Here is a 14,077-nt window from a genome sequence, read left to right as displayed (position 1 = left end):
CCATGTCTAAAGCGAATTGTTTTCAATCACACCCCTTCACCCCAAATCTTCTAGTTGTATCCCATATATATTCTTCTACCTCTATCTCCTACCAAATGCCTCAGTTAATTCCGATACACCATATGATGGTAACACCTATCCGTTACACACACACATACATATATACACATACATATATACACACACACATACATATATACACACACACATACATACATATATACACACACACATACATACACACACACATACATACATATATACACATACAGACACACATACATATATACACACACACACAGTGGGGAAAAAGTATTACTGTAATGTTCATCATAGGTTATAACTTCAACTATGAGAGACATAATGAGAAAAAAAATCCATAAAATCACATAGTCTTATTTTTAAATAATTTATTTGCAAATTATGGTGGAAAATAAGTATTTGGTCAATAACAAAAGTTCATCTCAATACTTTATTCTATCCCCTTTGTTGGCAATGACAGAGGTCAAACGTTATCTGTAAGTCATCACAAGGTTTTCACACACTGTTGCTGGTATTTTGGCCCATTCCTCCATGCAGATCTCCTCTAGAGCAGTGATGTTTTGGGGCTGTCACTGAGCAACACGAACTTTCAACTCCCTCCAAAGGTTTTCTATGGGGTTGAGATCTGGAGACTGGCTAGGCCACTCCAGGACCTTGAAATGCTTCTTACAAAGCCACTCCTTCGTTGCCTGGGCGGTGTGTTTGGGAACATTATCATGCTGAAAGCCACATTTCATCTTCAATGCCCTTGCTGAATGAAGGAGGTTTTCACTCAAAATCTCACCATATATGGCCTCATTCATTCTTTCCTTTACACGGATCAGTCGTCCTGGTCCCTTTGCTGAAAAACAGCCCCAAAGCATGATGTTTCCACCCCCATGCTTCACAGTAGGTATGATGTTCTTTGGATGCAACTCCGCATTCTTTCTCCTCAAAACACGAGTTGAGTTTTTACCAAAAAGTTCTACTTTGGTTTCATCTGACCATATGACATTCTCCCAATACTCTTCTGGATCATCCAAATGCTCTCTAGCAAACTTCAGATGGGCCCGGACATGTACTGGCTTTAGCAGGAGGACACTGCTTGATTTGAGTCCCTGGTGGCGTAGTGTGTTACTGATGGTAGCCTTTGTTACTTTGGTCCCAGCTCTCTGCAGGTCATTCACTAGGTCCCCCTTGTAGTTCTGGGATTTTTTACTCACCGTTCTTATGATCATTTTGACACCACGGGGTGAGATCTTGCATGGAGCCCCAGATCGAGGTAGACTATCAGTGGCCTTGTATGTCTTCCATTTTCTAATAACTGCTCCCACAGTTGATTTCTTCCCACCAAGCTGGTTGCCTATTGCAGATTCAGTCTTCCCAGCCTGGTGCAAGTCTACAATTTTGTTTCTGGTGTCCTTCGACAGCTCTTTCGTCTTGGCCATAGTGGAGTTTGGAGTGTGACAGAGGAGACTCTTAAAGAAGAAGTTTTAAAGAAGAAGGTCTGCGAGAGGCAGAAATCTTGCTTGTTTGTAGGTGACCAAATACTTATTTTACCGAGGAATTTACCAATGAATTCATTAGAAAACCCACAATGTGATTTCCTGTATTCTTTCCCCCCATTCTGTCTCTCATAGTTGAGGTTATAATCTATGATGGAAATTACAGCCTCTATCATCTTTATAAGTGGGAGAACTTGCACAATTGGTGGCTGACTAAATACTTTTTTCCCCACACTGTCTAAATCTGAAATGAGCTATAGGTAATGAATATATACAGTCACCCTTTGTTGTCCATAATCTTGGTATAAATATGGTCCCCAAACCGCTTTACAGTAATTTTGAAGGTATTATTCAGAATGAGAAAAACAGAGGTGAGTTCTTAAGAAAACAGTGCCACCCCTGCCCTCAGGCTGTGTGTGGTATTGTGACTCAGTTCCTTTGAAGTGAATGGAGCCAAGTTGTAATACCACACATCACCTGAGGACAGGGGTGGTGCTGTTTTTGGAAGAATTTTTTCTGTATTTCTATTCCTGGATAAACTCTTTAAAGAACTCTACAGGCAAATCCTACACACCGTTTATGCCTATATTTTTGTGGTTTTTAAATGTGCTTTGCTCGGCACTTGACATAACTCCATTGTTGTTGCCTAGAACATTCCTTTAAAAGGGTTCTCCAAAATTCGAGAAACATAGCTCCTTTCTTCCAGAAACAGCGCCACTCTTATCCTCAGTTTGAGTGTGGTTTTGCAGTTCAGCGCCATTAAAGTAAATGAAGCCATGTTGTAATGCCACATACAACCAGAGGACAGGGGGTGGCGCTGTTTAAAAAATAAATAAAAAAATAAATAAATAAATAAAAGCAGCTACGTTTTTCTAATCCAGGAGGACCCCTTAAAGTTATGTTAGGACGACTGATGTTTCATCATCACTTACATGAGGATCCAGGACCAAGACTTGGCAAAGTCCTGAAAAATCTTCTTTCCCAGGTTCTGGAAGTTAAAAGAATCCAATATTTGGCTACAAGTAAAGAAGAAAAAAAACGAAATGAGTTCGGAATCATTCATAAGGACAGGAGAATTGGTGAGAAGCAAAGGAATTACTACAGTTTACACCAGAGTTTTCCAATCGGGGTGCCTCCAGCTGTTGCAAAACTACAACTCCCAGCATGCCCGGACAGCCGTTGGCTGTCCGGGCATGCTGGGAGTTGTAGTTTTGCACAGGGGTAAGGGGAAGATGGTACGTACTTGGTTGCGTTGACTATACTGTCCCGCGACTGGTTTACGTTCTTGTTGTCGATAGTAAAATCCGCAGGGAAGCTGAGATTCGCACTGGGAAAGCACCTGTTAAAGACTGAGACAGATTCTCCATTGACACTCGTAATAAATTGTTCCCAAACTGGAAGTTAAACTAAGTGCGCCCCTCTCTTGGGGGACAGCTCAACAGCATATGAATGATCAAGAGAAAAATATATGTCGATCAGTACTTACATGGAGTAGAGGGAACCAAAAACACAGGACACAGCTCTTGGTTAATGATTTGAGACACAGTCTGAGAAAAATAAGAGAAAAACATAATTACATAAAACATAAGAATACGTATCCAGAGCTGTACTCACTATTCTGCTGGTGAGGTCACTGTGTACATACATTACATTACTTATCCTGTACTGACCCTGAGTTATATCCTGTATTATACTCCAGAGCTGTACTCACTATTCTGCTGGTGAGGTCACTGTGTACATTCATTACATTACTTATCCTGTACTGACCCTGAGTTATATCCTGTATTATACTGCAGAGCTGTACTCACTATTCTGCTGGTGAGGTCACTGTGTACATTCATTACATTACTTATCCTGTACTGATCCTGAGTTATATCCTGTATTATACCCCAGAGCTTCACTCACTATTCTGCTGGTGGGATCACTGTGTACATACATTACATTACTTATCCTGTACTGATCCTGAGTTATATCCTGCATTATACTCCAGAGCTGCACTCACTATTCTGCTGGTGAGATCACTGTGTACATACATTACATTACTTATCCTGTACTGATCCTGAGTTATATCCTATATTATACTCCAGAGCTGCACTCACTATTCTGCTGGTGGGATCACTGTGTACATACATTACATTACTTATCCTGTACTGATCCTGAGTTATATCCTGTACTATACTCCAGAGATGTACTCACTATTCTGCTGGTGAGGTCACTGTGTACATACATTACATTACTTATCCTGTACTGATCCTGAGTTATATCCTGTATTATACACCAGAGCTGTACTCACTATTCTGCTGGTGGGATCACTGTGTACATACATTACATTACTTATCCTGTACTGATCCTGAGTTATATCCTGCATTATACTCCAGAGCTGCACTCACTATTCTGCTGGTGAGATCACTGTGTACATACATTACATTACTTATCCTGTACTGATCCTGAGTTATATCCTATATTATACTCCAGAGCTGTACTCACTATTCTGCTGGTGAGGTCACTGTGTACATACATTACATTACTTATCCTGTACTGATCCTGAGTTATATCCTGTATTATACTCCAGAGCTGTACTCACTATTCTGCTGGGGAGGTCACTGTGTACATACATTACATTACTTATCCTGTACTGATCCTGAGTTATACCCTGTATTATACTCCAGAGCTGTACTCACTATTCTGCTGGTGATATCACTGTGTATATACATTACATTACTTATCCTGTACTGATCCTGAGTTATATCCTGTATTATACTCCAGTGCACATGATCAGACCAAACTGTGCAAACAAAGAACACTGAGGGATTGCTGGGGGAACTTGCAGAATAGTGAATGCAGCTCTGGAGTATAATTTTAGCATTAGCCGGGGATCAGGACAAGATGGAGAAGATGCGCTTGCAAAACATGTCTGTGTGCAAACCATAGACTTCAATGGGTATTGTGTAATTCATAAAGTCTCACTTGATACTGAATCTTAGAACAAACACACACAATTGTATATGTGAAATGTATCTCCTCCTCCTCTCCATACTGACCAGTGGTGTGGTGCTCAGATTGATGCTGGGTTGGCAGTAAGTCTGAATGAAGATATCTTTAGGGCCGCCAACAGGTAAAATATATTGGAACTTGGACGGGCACTGTGCCACGCACACCTGGAATGTAGACAGATAGGTATGTAAATAGGTAACTGCAGCAAGTCAGTCTGTGAATGCGGCAGGAGATGGAAGACAGGGGGCGCTGCAGATGTAGAAAACTGGAAACGCACCTGGGTGGTTGGGCACTGTAACCCATTCAGCGCAGATGCCAAGACGTTTGTGCCAGTGATGCATTTCAGCAAATCAAAGTACAACACGAAGGGCTTGTCCCTGCAAGGAAAGACAGACATGTGACCATAGACAATGGACTGCAGGGAGAAGAAGAGGCAGGGCGCCAAGGTCACCATTCAGCATCGCTGAGGATGTACATTGTGCGTTATTACAGCTCCGATCCTCTAATAACCTTCCCGTGGAGAGGAGCAGAAGTATAAAGTATTGATACAAGAGAAAACGAATACTGTATAGTGTCTTGGTCATGCAGTGAACTTAAAGGGGTACTCCGGTGGAAAACATTTTTTTTTTTTTTTAATCAACTGGTGCCAGAAAGTTAAACAGATTTGTAAATGATTTCTATTAAAAAAATCTTTACCCTTCCAGTACTTTTTAGCAGCTGTATACTACAGAGGAAATTCTTTTCTTTTTGAATTTCTTTTTATCTTGTCCACAGAGATCTCTGCTGACACCTAATGCCCGTATCAGGAACTGTCCAGAGCAGGAAAAAATCCCCATAGAAAACCTATGCTGCTCTGGACAGTTCCTGACACAGACAGAGGTGTCAGCAGAGAGCACTGTAGACAAGACAAAAAAAAAAGAAATTCATAAAGAGAAGAATTTCCTCTGTAGCATACAGCTGCTAAAAAGTACTGGAAGGGTAAAGATTTTTTAATAGAAGTCATTTAAAAATCTGTTTAACTTTCTGGCACCAATTGATTTAAAAAAAGAAAGATAAAAAAAAAAAAAGATTGTACCTCTTTAACCTGCATAGTTTCTTTCTCCCCCCCCTTCTTTTCAAGCAGTGGCATGCGTTAGCAAGAGGAGGACAGTCTGAGGTTGGTGGCTAAAAGAGTGAATACTTACTGGTTTTCCCCAACACCACAGTACATTCCTGTAGAATTTCGGGGATAGATCACCTGACGTGGATCTCCATATAGCCAGGCTAGACAAAAAAAAAAAAGGGACATGGTTAAAAACAGGAATGTGATTTAATCCAATTTACATGGTAGTTACACTGCACCAATTTACTGAAGAAATCCGAGTGGTCCCCAAACTGTGGTTGTCAGAGCATGCTGGGAGAGCTGCAGGTTGGAGACCACCTTAGAACAGTGGTCTCAAACTATGGCCCTTTAGATGTTGCAAAACTTCAACTCCCAGCATGCCCGGACAGCCGTTGGCTGTCCGGGCATGCTGGGAGTTGAAGTTTTGCAACATCTGGGGGGGGGGGGGGCACAGCTTGAGACCACTGACCTAAAACTTGATGGAAACCACATGGCATGGCTACCTTCTATACCAAAGAAAAGAGTTGGCAAGGATTTAAAGCGCCCATCCCAAAATGATGCCCCTTATAAACCCTGTAATGAGGATTCCCTGCCATCATACCATTGGGGTCCTCATTAACGGAAAATAATTCGGGCAAAATGTGTTGACTGCTTAGACCACCCCTATGGTACATGTCAGACTTAAAGGGTACCTCTCATCAAAAAAACTTTTGATATATTATAGATTAATGTATGCAGAATAACTTTACTATTGCATGTTATTAAAAAATATGCTTCATTCTATTTAATTTTCCACTTTGAAGAAATGACCACTAGGGGTCTCCCTACCAGTCCTGGCAGCAAGCATTTCAGACTCATGCTGGAGTCCTAAACACTACAAGCTGCCAGTCTGCTTTGTTCGCAAAGGAGAACACTCAGAGCTGCCAGCCTGCTTTGTTCACAGCCTGTTTGGCTGTGAACAAAGCAGGCTGGCAGCTCTGAGTGTTTAGGACTCCAGCATGAGTCAGAAATGCTTGCTGACAGGACTGATCGGGAAAAATACAATAGAAAGAAGCATATTTTTAATTAACATACTATTGGAAAGTTATTCAACATTCATTAATCTAAAATATATCAAAAGTTTATTTGATGAGAGGTACCCTTTAAAAGAAGTACTCCAGCCTAAATTAATGATGGTGTCCGAGTGCTGCACTTGGGTCTCTCCCCCCCCCCCCCCCCCCGAATGAAATGAATGGAGGGCGTGCCTTCTGCAGCACCCGCTCCTCACTGAGAGTCGGGTGCCCTTCCAGAGATTGCGGGGGTCCGACTTATCTCTCTGATATGGAAACTGAACAGTTAAATAATCTGGGTACAAAATATGTTCGAAAAATAAAGTTAAAATTAAGAAGACCAAGGAGTTTGTTCTAATTGGTACCAGAGAAAGAAATGACTAAGCTGATGAGACATATGTCAAAAATGTCTTGGAGAGTAGCCAAGGACTGTGAAAGCAAGCAGGTATCTTGTTAATAATTGCTATGTATGTAAAATGGTGTAAGCTATGACATACACTCAGTATATACCTATATACCCACTGTACAAAAGGCGGGTAGCTATTTTAATAAACAGATCAGCACATTATTGACTTCATACCAGCTTGTCTGTGTATTCATTAATGTAGCTTCTCATTTGGCCAATTCATACCTCCAGTAAGCAGGCCTGGTGCAAGGATTTTTGGCACCCTAGGTGAAAGCTAATTTTGCCGCCCTTTGACCCTGCCCATTGGGTCTTCCCAACGTACCGATGTATGGAGTCGCGTGCCATGTCAGGATCTTGGACGGACCTGACCTTAGTGATCGCCCCTGTTTGCCTTGGAGGTGGCGCTGTGCTCCTCCAGCAGGCTGAAAAAAGGAGATTTTTTTTGTACTCACCGTAAAATCTCTTTCTCGTAGCCTTCATTGGGGAACACAGAGACTATGGGTATTATGCGTAACAAGACCCACGTAAGGACTTGGGCTCAAGGGCGGACCGGCCAGAAAGAAGGTCAGGGCCTGGACCAGACTGCCGACCACCCAACCGAGAGGCTCAGGTACAATAGAGAGACCCAAAGCCACCCCGTGAGAACCGGGTGAAAGAGAAAACTAAAAAAATAAAAATAAAATAAAAGAGTATGCCAGAAGGCGGGGAAAAATGCACGACGAGCAGAACTATACCTGGCAAGGAAACACATACCGGCCAAACAGAGGTAACCAGAATTACCAGAAGGCCCTCAGCCCCGCAGGGAGGCGAAGGGACCCAAACCGGCTGATTTAGAGGCCAAAGCTGTCCAGCAACACCGGAGCAGCCGCCATCAGGACCAGAGGTTCCCAGTCATGGAAATAAGGCTCACACCATCAGATGTCAGCAACCCAAGCAGAGCGAAACACCTCAGGTGACATGCTCCCAGGCAGAGATAGAAAGTGGTGAAGTAGCAGGAAAACCATTCGTGAAAGAACGAGACCTGTAACAGGCACCTTGAAGGTAGCGCAAGCAAGAAGGCACACCAGCAGATTTCTCCTGAAAAGGTACAATCAAGAGGGAGAGGGTTCCCGAACGAGACTGGAACCACAAGGGAAGGGTCATATACCCTAGGGGAGAACAGTAGGCAGAGTAACAGACCCCGCCATCACTGGAATACCGCACCGCCCAGCACTCGCCACCTCCATAGATGAGAGGACAGACAAGGCCGAACAGGTACTGGATACCAATGGTCATAACTGACTGGATGACTCCGGGAGGGAACATCCCAGAGAAAACAAGTAATAGAGAGGGAGACCAAGGGGACCCAGCTGAGGTGTTAGTCTAGCCAAAGCAAAAAGGTGCAGGAACAGAAGGCATGTGCTGGGCGCGGAAGGTTGCCCACCAAGACGATCATCCAAGCACGCAACACCTGACAGTCACTAAGAAGGAGGATTGACACGCTGCAATCGGAACTGCCGCAGAACCTCTGGGAGCCAAAAGGCAGCTCAAAACTGAAGAGGCACAGGAGGAAGCCCTGGAGACACCCAAGCAGAAAGCCTGCTGGAGAGAAGAGCAGAGGTAAAACAGAGAGCAACCTGCAAATAGAAAGGAAGAGATAAGACCGACAGAAGCCAAGACAGAAACTGCATGAGGACTGTCAGGACGACTCCTATGCAAGCGCTGCCCCGAGAGAGAGAGAACGCAACCCCAGAGCTGTGGTGGCAAGACTAGGAACCGTGCAAGGATTGTCGGTAACCCACCCATAAAGGGGGGGGGGGATATTTAGGGCAAGGCAGGAACCACCCCAGCTGCGCCAACAAGACCCTAAAGAAGGCCAACGAGAAGGCTAGGACAGCAACAGCTGCAACTACGCCAACAAGCCCCTAACAAAAGGCAACGAGAAGGCTAGGGAAAGGCAACAAGAAGGCTAGGACAGCAACAGCTGTAATTACGCCAAAACCTGCGGTATACCGCCTAAGGTGGAGTATGATGGCAGGGATAGGAAGAATAGGAACCAAAGCAACAAACCATTCAACAACAGGAGGATGAAGAAGGACTGTTGCAAGAGCAAAGGTAGGAACCGTGCAAGACCTGCATAACTCTAGGAAGGAGAAGCGGAATGGCTAAAAGCCCGTTAGCCAACAACCCACCAAGCTACCCCACGGCCAGCAGCGGAAGGAGATAATGAGATGGCTCCACTGCACACACTACACTGGACCCCCCCCCCCCCACTTAGCAATAGGACACCATATGGCATGGGACAGGACTCCAAGCAGAACAATAGCAGATACTACTGTGAACCAAGGTTACACCACCCATGAAAGTGGTGTAGTAGGCGCTGCCGCTGTAGAAGGCACATCGCACCTGCTGGGACACAGTCAGTGGACAACTCCCACTGGTAGCCGGGGGACCAGAAACTCAGACAGTAGACAGTGCGCTTCCCTGGATGGTGTAGAGAATCCTTTGAACACGCAGGGTCACCCCTTCGGCAACATTTACTTGTGGTGGAGTGCCGAACTGCAGCTGCAGATAAGGGAGACATCATGCTCTCCATAGGCGCAGTAGAGGGTCCATGCTACATCGGTCTGCCCACACGTATAGTGGGGTACCAGAACTGCAGCCACAGATGCGGCAGGCATCACACTCCCCGCAGGAGTCGTAGAGGGTCCATTGCACATCGGTCAACTTCCACTCACAGTGGAGTACCGGAATGCAGCTGCGGATGTGGGAGACATCACGCTCTCCATGGGCGCAGTAGAGGGTCCATGCTACGTCGGCCTGCCCACCCGTCTAGTGAGGTACCGGAACTGCAGCCGTGAATGCGGCAGGCATTGCGCTCCTCGCAGGAGTCATAGAGGGTCCATTGCATATCGGTCAACTTCCACTCACAGTGGAGTAGCGGAAATGCAGCTGCGGCTGATGCCACGCTCCCCATGGGCGTTACAGAGGGTCCATCTTATGTTACCCCCATGGAAGCTGCCTCAAATCCGTTGCACATGTCGGGGCACCCCTGGCAATCACTTCGCACAGGTAGTGCCGCAATGCAGACTCTGTATGGGTGACCAATGGAAAAGGAAACAGGCAGGCTGCTGCCAGGTTACCGGTTATTCCCCAAGGGTCTGGAACAGTGGCATCTCCAGCATTCATATTTAGGGGGGGCACATGGGGGGCCAGTGACAAAAGTGGGGGGGCACTTAAAACGTGTGTGCGTGTATATGTATATACATATATTATATATATTATATATATATATATTATATATATACACATACACACACACATAGACACACAGACACACTGTGCAGAACATGTTTAATTTAAAAAATAAAATTTAAAATCTTCATATATTCTTGTTGCGCAATGATTTTTTTTCCCGTTTTTGCCGTAGATTTTTGGGTAAATGACTGACGTCATTATAAAGTATAATTGGTGGCACAAAAAATAAGCCATCATATGGATTTTTAGGTGCTAAATTGAAAGGGTTATGATTTTTAAAAGGTGAGGAGGAAAAAACAAAAGTGCAAAAATGGAAAAACGCTCTTTCCTTAAGGCGTTAAAACTTTTTGACACTACCATCAACTTTGATAGCGGCATCTAAAGGGTTAATGTCGGACATCAGCCTGATTGGTGATGTCTGGCATTAGCTGAGGGTTCTATACGCCTTGTGTCCTCAGGTCTCATTTACACGGATGGATCCCCAGCATATTTCACGCTGCGGATCCCCCGACAATGGACCCTACAGTGCTGCCTCCATCTGTGCCTGATCATAACATCAATCCTCCGCTACGAGCAGACACACTTTCATGTGTATACTCGCACACATCGCGGCTCCTCTCGGCCTAGCTCAGAGAGCAGGAGGAGTGGCCATGATGTGCTCGAGTATACACATCAAAGCGTGTCTGCTCGTAGTGGTGGATTGCCGTTATGAGCAGGCACAGATGGAGGCAGCACTGTAGGGTCCATTGTTGGGGGATCTGCAGCGTAAAATACACTGTTCGGTCCACCCTTGAATGAGCCCTTAGGGTACGTTCAGATGTACAGGATCTGCTGTATATTTTCTGCAGCTGATTTTGCTACCTATTGAAGCTAATGGGTTGCAAAATCAGCTGCACAAAATATGCAGCAAAAATATGCAGCAGATCCTGTACATGTGAATGTACCCTTGAGGGGTTAATGATAAATAAGCAGTGTGTTCACATGTTGTCCTTCCAGAGGGGTCACTTTCCCTCCTCCAGTGTCCACAGGTCACCAACAGGACAATTTATGGAAAAATCACAGCAAAAATTGCGCAGTTTTACCGCAATTTACAAAAAATCGTGGTAAAACCGCACAATTTTTGCCCCCTCTAACCCCCCCCCCCCCAGCGACGCCACTGGTCTGGAAGGGCAGTGTGGTGAGCCAGGCTTGATGAGTACCCCTAAGTCTGTACCAGTATAAAAACCCCATACCCCCGTGAAGTCGACCAACAAGTTGCTACGGAGAAACGGACCAAAGCCCAAGCAGGTGCTCAGGAACAGGGGCTAGAAGCACCTAGTGCAAACTCAAGGTCCACGGTTATGAATGCAAATTGGTACAGTGCGGAAGGGTATGTGTCCCAAACACCCGGACCCAAGGACAAACACATCAATAATTGGAAGGGAACAGACAGGGGTAATCACACGTCTGTCCGATACAACCCCCTACGACAAGACACTCGTTCTGAAGGCTGATAGTCGAGACACATGGGAGCACTGTACCCGAAGATATTGCTATATGGGGCAAAGCATAGGGCGATGGAAGAAAGCTTCTAAATAGACCCGCGTACTCAAAAAAACATTTAATATATGGTCAGAGAGGGGACATACATATGAAACGCATCAAAAATTTTGCGTGTCATCTTTGCTCAGGCACCATGCTAATATTCTCTGTATCGCTCCAATATTCATTTAAACATATTTGTATATTATTTAGTTATTTGATTATTTTAGTATATGTGCTGCTGGAGCGAACACCTGAGCAATTAAATTGACATGAAGGGGAAAATAAAAAATAAAAACAACAAAGCAGTAGAAATAACTACTTTTGGCCACTAGAGGGGGGCCAGGTATCAAATTGAGTTGCACAGACACAGCAGTACAGTAATTTAGTAATTCGGGGCGATCAGGTAGCGCCATGATCCTGTCGCCCCACCCAAAAACAAGAAAAGAAAGGGAGAATAAAAACTAAATACAGGCCTTTACAAGAAAATAATAAAAAAAGAACTCCAGACCTGTGTCTGCCTCCTACTGACACTAAGCTAAAACTGATTAGCTCAGTGCCTGTGGGCGGGTATATCCTGCTGGGAGGGGCAGACTTCTTTTTTTGCCTAGTGTCAGTCTCCTAGTGGACAGCTGGAGGGGCAAGCTGTGCATAACTAGCTTGCCCCCTGACTGGTGAGCAGTTAAGGGGTTAAGAAATATACAGGCAAGGTTTTTAGCCCCCTCCCCCGTCTGTAAAAACTTGTTGGTAACTATAGTGGTATGTCCCATGGGTGGGGGGGAAGGAGTGCATCAATCAGGGGTTTAATAGTTTCCCGGGCTTTCAGAGGCCCTCCCCTGGGTATTTATAGCTGTGGTGCCTCCCTTCCCCCCTCAATCTGCCCAGGACCCGGAGTTTTGACTGCTGGTTGGTATGTGTCTTCCTTTTATTTATGGCCCGGGATGGAGCAGGAGGGTGAGGGCTGGCATGCTCGCTTGTGGCTGAGCTGGCCTCCCCTCCTGTTGCACCCGAGGCGGGTTTGGGAGGCTGGCGGACCTCTCACAGTCCCGCTCTCCTACCCACTATAGTCCCTGTGAGCCCTGTCCCGCCCGTTCCTTTTGCCCTCTTCCCTGTCCGTGGCCAAAGCCCTCTCCCCTGCCTGTGCCTGTATCCCTCTCTATGGGCATGCTCCTTATGAGCATGCTCTGCTGTTTTCCTTGTCCCCCCCCCCCTGTCCCCCTCCGTCTCTTTTTCCTCTTTGCGGTCCCCTCCGTCTCTCCGTCTCTCCCCCCCCCCCTGGCTCTGGAGGCAGCGGCCCCTGGGGGGCTGCTGCTGTTTTAACTCCCTATGTGCAAATGGACGCTTATTAAGCGCGCGTTATATCCGTGGGGTCCCGGTTGCTCTTAGCAACCAGGACCCATGCTACGCCGGACATCGCCGATCGGGCAGATGTCCGGCATTACATCTTTAGACGCGGCGATCTAAGTTCATCGCCGCGTCTGAAGGTGTGCTTTCAAGCATCCCGGCTGCTCAGTCGGGCGGACCGGGACAATCGCGATCTAATCGCGTTGTCCCGATCAGCTGGGACGCAGCAGGAGGGTCACTTACCTGCCTCCTGCGCGTCCGCTTGTTGATTTTTATTTTATTTTATTTTTTTTTTGCTCCAAGCCTGAAATTCAGGCTTGAGCAATCAATCGTTGATGGCACCGATCATTGCCATGTTAATACATGGCAAGTGATCAGTGCTAGGAGCAGTGTGTGCAGGGTTATGGCTCCTATGGAGCTATAACATTGCAAACAAAAAAAAAAATACAAAAAAAAAAAAGAATTAAGTCAATAAAGGTCATTTAACCCTTCAATAATAAAAGTTTTGTTTGCCCCCTTTTCCCCTTCCCCAAAAAAAAAAATAAATAAATAAATAATAAAAATATATATATATATATATATATATATATATATATATATATATATATATAAAAATAAAAAATAAATTAAAAAAAACATAAATAAATAAAAGTGTATGTATGTACATATAGGTTTAACTAATAAAAAAAAAATAAAAAAATAAAAAAAAATATGTGTGTTGCAGACATGCATGTATGTGGTATCTCCTCATGCGTGCATGTCTGGGGTATAACAATATGTCGTCGTTTGAAGTGTTCCGTCTATGGCGTGCACGCAAATATAAATAAATGAATAATTCAAATAAAATTAATAAATTAAAAGGAATAAATAAATATTAAATTTCATTATACACGTATTA

At 44.7% G+C, this 14,077-nt stretch overlaps 1 protein-coding gene and 1 non-coding gene across 2 annotated transcripts in view; both read right to left on the bottom strand.

Annotated features, from left to right (window-relative positions):
- The window catches only part of SLC44A4 (solute carrier family 44 member 4), a 74,294-nt gene that overhangs the window by 18,683 nt on the left and 41,534 nt on the right, over positions 1 to 14,077 (bottom strand). The window contains exons 4-9 of the mRNA XM_056537973.1: positions 5,705 to 5,783; positions 4,798 to 4,897; positions 4,568 to 4,684; positions 3,013 to 3,073; positions 2,770 to 2,875; positions 2,459 to 2,542 (exon numbers count right to left, since the gene is read on the bottom strand). Of these exons, the coding sequence (XP_056393948.1) occupies positions 2,459 to 2,542; positions 2,770 to 2,875; positions 3,013 to 3,073; positions 4,568 to 4,684; positions 4,798 to 4,897; positions 5,705 to 5,783 (547 nt within the window). The remainder of the gene's footprint in view (positions 1 to 2,458; positions 2,543 to 2,769; positions 2,876 to 3,012; positions 3,074 to 4,567; positions 4,685 to 4,797; positions 4,898 to 5,704; positions 5,784 to 14,077) is intronic.
- Positions 11,939 to 12,041, bottom strand: LOC130292188 (U6 spliceosomal RNA). Its single transcript, XR_008848098.1, has one exon. It is a non-coding gene; the product is annotated as a U6 spliceosomal RNA (small nuclear RNA).

The sequence above is a fragment of the Hyla sarda genome, chromosome 9 (genome assembly GCF_029499605.1).
Source record: "Hyla sarda isolate aHylSar1 chromosome 9, aHylSar1.hap1, whole genome shotgun sequence".
NCBI classification, from domain to species: domain Eukaryota; kingdom Metazoa; phylum Chordata; class Amphibia; order Anura; family Hylidae; genus Hyla; species Hyla sarda.
The sequence above is the reverse complement of the archived record's forward strand: the minus strand, read 5'-3'. Positions and strand labels throughout refer to the sequence as shown.